This window comes from Cariama cristata, unplaced genomic scaffold (genome assembly GCF_000690535.1).
Source record: "Cariama cristata isolate BGI_N322 unplaced genomic scaffold, ASM69053v1 scaffold23413, whole genome shotgun sequence".
In the NCBI taxonomy this organism is placed as follows: domain Eukaryota; kingdom Metazoa; phylum Chordata; class Aves; order Cariamiformes; family Cariamidae; genus Cariama; species Cariama cristata.
Genome location: NW_009608121.1, coordinates 2417 through 8168, shown reverse-complemented (window position 1 = coordinate 8168; position 5752 = coordinate 2417). Strand labels below are relative to the sequence as shown.

General features: G+C 57.9%; 1 protein-coding gene across 1 annotated transcript in view; it reads left to right on the top strand.

The window, feature by feature from the left end:
* The first annotated feature begins 5329 nt into the window (after positions 1–5329).
* Positions 5330–5752, top strand: part of ARSG (arylsulfatase G) — a 2676-nt gene continuing 2253 nt past the window's right edge. Inside the window, 1 exon segment of the mRNA XM_009697019.1 lies at positions 5330–5578. Within this exon segment, the coding sequence (XP_009695321.1) occupies positions 5330–5578 (249 nt within the window).

Below are 5752 nucleotides of genomic sequence, written 5' to 3'. Positions count from 1 at the left end.
GCTAAAATCCGGGTGCTGGGACACGGGGAGCGATGGGGACTGCGCCTTGTGTGTCCTTGGGGAGCCTTGTATCGCCCTGTCCTGCAGGAAACCCCTTCCTCCGAGGGGTTGTGCCTCTCAGGGCCACGGATAAAGGGCGACCACCTTGTCTGGCCTCAAAGACCCGATACCCCGTTACACAAGCTTTTTCTGGAGAATGGGTCGCCCTTCCCAAGCTGTAATTCTTCCTGGCAGCCACAGTGCAACTGGTTATGGGACAACAAAAGAGGTTTGTGCCTCCAGGGGAGAAATAAGAATGCAAATATCTTTGGCATGAGAAAACAAAAGCGATTTACTCCTTGGTATTTCTTGTCAGTACTTTGCATCTGTCTCTGCTTCACCTTCCCGTTCCTTTCCTTTGGGCTTTCCAAGCGCAATAAAGGCTTTGGGGAGCGATGGGGGCTGGAGGGGCCCCGTGGGAGGGATGGGGCTGGCGGCTGCAGCCTCGCCGGCCCAGGGCTTCCCAGCTCCGCTGTAAAATCCTTTTTCCCCCATATTGTTTGCCCACTTTGGGGGGATTTCCCCTGCTGCAGCCTGGCCTCGGAGAGGGCTTGGCTGTGTCTTGCCGGGATGCTTTGCCCCGGCACATCCAAACCAGGTCCGTCCCGTGCCTGGCTGCGGCTCGCACCAGGATGGGCTTCTCCATCTTCCCGGGGACTTCGGCCGCACTCCCAGCCCGGGTGCGTGGCCGGTGTTTGAGGGCTCTGTAAACCATACCGAAGGAGAGAGCAAGTGTCCCGTCAGCGGGCATAAATCAGCCGGGAGCTGGAAAACAGGGCGGGCTGCGAACAGAAAGGGAGCGCGGGCCCCTGCTTTCTGCCGCCGGATGGGTCAGGGACTTCCAGTTCATTTATTCTGCTGGGGTTCGCCCAGCCCTGCTCGGCATGTGTAATGTTTTCTCTGAAAGACCTAGCAGTTAGATGGGTGAAAAACATTCTCCTGTCTCAGGAGCTGGCAGAAATCCTAGTAAATCAGCAGAAGTATGTTTTTGTCCATGCTGCTTATTCTGTTAGGGGAACTAGTATAAACTATTCCAGTAGAAAACCTTTTCCTGGAATAAAGTCTTGACTCTGTTCAGAGCATTGTCAGGACAGTTGTACCGGGAACGGAGCTGTGCTGGTAAACATGCCGGGGCCGAGGAGGTCTAACGGGGCAAACGCAGAGCTCACGCACCCTCTGCCCCACCGACAGACCCCTCACAAGGCACCTGCTGCCCTTTGCTGTGCTCCAAGAAAAGACCAAAACCTGTGCATGGTTAATTTGGAAACGAAACACAGATATTTTTTTTTTCTCGCCCCTGAAAGCCTGGCTGTCCCGGCTGGGATGTGCCACCATCCTTCTCCTCCAGGCTGTGGCTGGGCATCCCCCGGTGGGGTCAGAGTCAGTGCCATGGGCCACGCTGTGGGGGCATGTCCCCATCCTGCATCACTTGGCAGCCGTGAGGTCAGCACACAGCTTGAGCGATCGCTTCTGCTTGCCTGCCTCAGTTTCCCTAACTCAGTCCGGCTGCTGCGAGGGGTGATGCTGAGAGCCCCCCGGGGTGGTCCTGGGATAACAGCGGGGGCCCACTCCAGTCTGAATTCCTCATCCCCAACTGCGTCCTTATCTACCCGCTCCTCGCAGCAGGGCCAGGGATGCCTGCCGGGGCTTTCGGCAGGAGAGCAGGGCCGCAGGCGTGGGTTTGGGCTGGAGATCAGAGCCGTGATGTCCTGGGTGGGGTGCGAGCCCCGGGTGCTGGCGGGGATCAGCTCGGCACAGCCGGGCGTGCTTCAAAGGGCGGCAGGTTTTTCCGGGCTCCGACTGCTGCTTTGCTCTCCAGGCAGGCGTGAAAATGTGAAAGAATGTGAAAAATGTGAAAATGATCGTGCTGGCCCCAAGATTTGTAAACTTCTGGTTAATGTGTAATAAATACATGACAGATACTCCCAGCGCTGGGCGGGCGATGGCAGTGGTCAGTGGTGGTACAGCCGGCGGTGGCATCCCCCATCCCTGGGCGCCGACTGCTGCTTTGCTCTCCAGGCAGGCGTGAAAATGTGAAAGAATGTGAAAAATGTGAAAATGATCGTGCTGGCCCCAAGATTTGTAAACTTCTGGTTAATGTGTAATAAATACATGACAGATACTCCCAGCGCTGGGCGGGCGATGGCAGTGGTCAGTGGTGGTACAGCCGGCGGTGGCATCCCCCATCCCTGGGCGAGGAGACATCTCCCCTCCCCAGCCCCAGGGTGTCCTGGGCAGCGCTGGTTGGAGAGGCTTTGGGGCTTTTCTAAACTGGTTTATCTGGTTTTGACTTATCCCTCCTCTTCCTGTCAACCACCTTGTCTGGCTTGCAAAAATGCACTTCATTTTATTTGCTTAATTCTTCTCTGGTCCAAGGTGCGTGCTGTGAAGCCCGGGTACACAGCATGCAGTCCGAGCGATGCCGGCGGTTGCGACCCAGCGCCAAGCGGCGAGGAGCGCGGTGCCGGTACCGATTATCCGGAGGCCTTGGTTTTGGGGTGTGATTCTGCCCAGGTAGCTCATGGAGCTGTAACCACCGGTGCAGTTTTTCCTGCTTGGCACGAAGTGAGGTGCCGCAACAACCATGTTCCCACCATAGTCAGCCTGGGGAATCTCTTCTGAGTCACTTATTTTTTTGAAAAATAGCTAAAAGATGGTCCTTCAGCTCCGGCTGTAGCAATGCCATAGGGGAGCGGAGATGCTGGTGAAGCGCAGGTCCTGGCGTGGCAGCAAGCGGGGAGCAGGGCCCGTCCCGGGGGGCTGCCCACGACCACCCTGGCACTGCTGGAGGACTCGCCCAGGAATTTGAGATGAAAAGGGTCTCCTTTGCCTCCTCTGCCAAGGAGCTCGGAAGGAGCTGGAGCTGATGCCAAAAGACAGACTCGTGCTCCACCGGGGTTTGGATGTGCTGTGGACGGGGACGTTTCTGCAGGAGCCTGGCAAGAGCCACGCCGGCACATCCCACCTTCTGCCGGCTGCGTTCCCCCTCTCCTTCCAACGGCCTCTGAGCATCAGAGATCAAGAAGTTTTGTCTGACTCCAATGCATAGATTTCAGCCCTGGATGACTTTCCCCTGCAATTTAGAGAGGAGCGAGTGTCCTTTGAAAATGGTTTTGATTGTTTTTGTTAGCCGTGTCATCCTGGCGTCCCTCCCCACAGTAAACGGAAAGGACAGAGGTTTGTGGGTGAACGTGGGTTCAGCTCCCTTGGGTTTTGCCCGTTTTTTCTGGGTGGCTGCAGGTGCCGATGGGGGGGTCCCTGGTGCATGTTGTGTGGTACAGGGCCACCCCCCGGGGACGGGATGGGATCCGGCATGGTCCTGCGTGGAGGATGCTCAGGGAGGCTGGGGCTTGCAGGTAGGGTGCAGAATGGGAGCCGTGCTTTGTTCGGGCAGGGCAGTGCAGCCTCTCCGGTGGCTCAGCCCCCTCCCACAGCTCAGCCCACCCCCACCGCATCCTGCCCCCCTTAATTAATGTACTGAGAGCCTCGAGGCCCTCAGGTGGAAGTTTATAAATTGACGCTCCAGGTTATAAATTATGAATGGCGTCATCTCCCTGATCACTGCAGTGCTACGCCGACAGTCCTGAAGCTGTTGATCTGAGCGACAGCCCAAAGCCTTTAAAGATGTGAACAGTGAAACCTGGGAATAATTTGCTTTGCCAGCTATAAACCTCTTGGTCTACAGATGGGGTTCATCGTGTTCCTCTCCTGCCTCCTCCTGTCGCCTTCTCCTCTTGTGTTTTCCAGTATTGCCTTCTCTCCTTGCCCTCCCAGTTTGTCTTCGTGGATGTTGTCCCGCTTGGCTGTGTTGACCATCCCATGGGAGCTGCATCCTCCACGGCATGTTCCTCCCAAGGTTGCTGGTACCAACTGGGGACATCCACCGCAGCGCTGGTCCCAGCTGGGTCCCACTGGTCGCCGGCCATCCCCACCCAGGCGCAGGTCCCCACACCATCCCCACGGTCGGTGCAGAGCTCTTCACGCAGGGCTCGGTGGGGTTTTGGCAAATCTCTGCAGCTTCCCCTCCCTTTGGCCATAACTTTGGGCTCAAGACATTGTACTTCACAGCTCCATCTCTGCCGTCGGTCTTTGGGGTGTTTGTCCTTGAACCTCTCCACCAGTGGAGGCCAAATCCTGCCCTAAGTAGCTGTATGTGCTTAATCCTGTAAGCCTGCGTATCTCTGGGGTTTATTGCCTTCTGGGTTTGTCTGGATTCCTGCATTCTTGCCTCCAGGAGCGGCTCCCTCCCGGTGACCGATGCCCGGCAGCGGGGCTGCTGCCTGCTCCCGTCCGGCAGCAGCAGTGGGGCAGCGTGAGCAGAACTAAATTTAAAAAACGAGCTCCAGAAACTCGTCAGTTGTTACAAAGGAAGGCAAGGTCCTGCACATTCCCCGCCATGGTGCTGTGCGCCCTGCAGCGCTCGGGCGAGAGCCCTTGGCAAGCTGGGAGGGAGCAGCGCTGCTCCCCGGGGATGACAGCACCGCGGGGAACCACCCCAGCCCGAGCAATGGATGCGGGAAATGGGCGCTCGTTGTTTCCAGTCCTTTCCAGCTGAGCCATCATGAGACAGGCAGCAAAAAATACAACTTCAAAGGCAAAGTCTCATCAAGTGGATAAGGTGTTCTGCCCCGGGCTGGGGTGCAGAAGCACTCCGGTGGGTCCTGACTGTGTCTTGTTTCCCTTGCACAGGGGATGCTGTAGCCACGCAAGGTGAAGGAGGGACCAACAGTCGCCGGCAGAGCCACCGCAGTTATTTATCCGTAGCAGGGGGGGCCGGCGCTTCGGCGAGCCGAGGAGCGCGGTCTGCAGGGAAAGGGCCCTTTGTCGGACACAAACATCCCCCTGGCTGCGGTGAGGGAAGGGGAGCGGCTGCTGCAGATCGAGCGTGCTTCTGGAGGGGAAAATACCACTTTGGTTTGGTGTCTAATGAGATATTTACCAGGAAGGAAGGAAAGTTAAAAATAGGGTGACAGTGACTTCAAAGGGTGTTTTTGACTTCTAAGAATAACACCTTTGCTGGCACCGATCACAGGAATATCAGCTGTGCCTGGGTGTGAAAGGCAGAGGAGACGTTGCAGCTGGGTCGGTAGCCAAGGGAGCAAACCCCGACCTCCCGGCCCCCAGCCCGGCCTTGTGGGAGCAGCGACGGAGGGGACGACGGAGGGGACGTTTGCATCGCTGCGAGGGCCCGTGGAGAGCAAAACTGCATCCGCGGGGACACAGTGGAGGGAGTTTGGGGAAGAGGAAGCCACCGGTGCCGCAGCGTGGGTGGGAGGGGACGTGTGGCACCATGGGGACCCCCTCCCCGTGGGCAGTGCTGGTGATGGCTGCGGTGCTGGCAGGACTCTTGGCTCCCCGTGCGGCGTACGGGCAGCCCAACTTCATCGTCATCCTGGCAGATGATGTGGGCTGGGGGGATCTGGGGGCCAACTGGGCAGAGACAAAGGAGACCCCGCATTTGGATGAGTTGGCTGCCGAAGGGACAAGGTAATGTCTGTCACCCTCCCCGGCCCAAGCAGCCCTGGGTACTCCACCCAGCAGCAAAGGGGGATTTGGTCCCATGGGAATGGCAGGCAAAGGGATTTCATTGACGTGGTTTTGGGTGCACGGGGAGGGAGGTCAGAGCCCGGTACCTCGGAGTGCAGGTCCGTCCATCCCCACTGGGACCTGTGAGCTTCATCCCCGACTCCAGAACTTCATCCCTGGGGCAGAA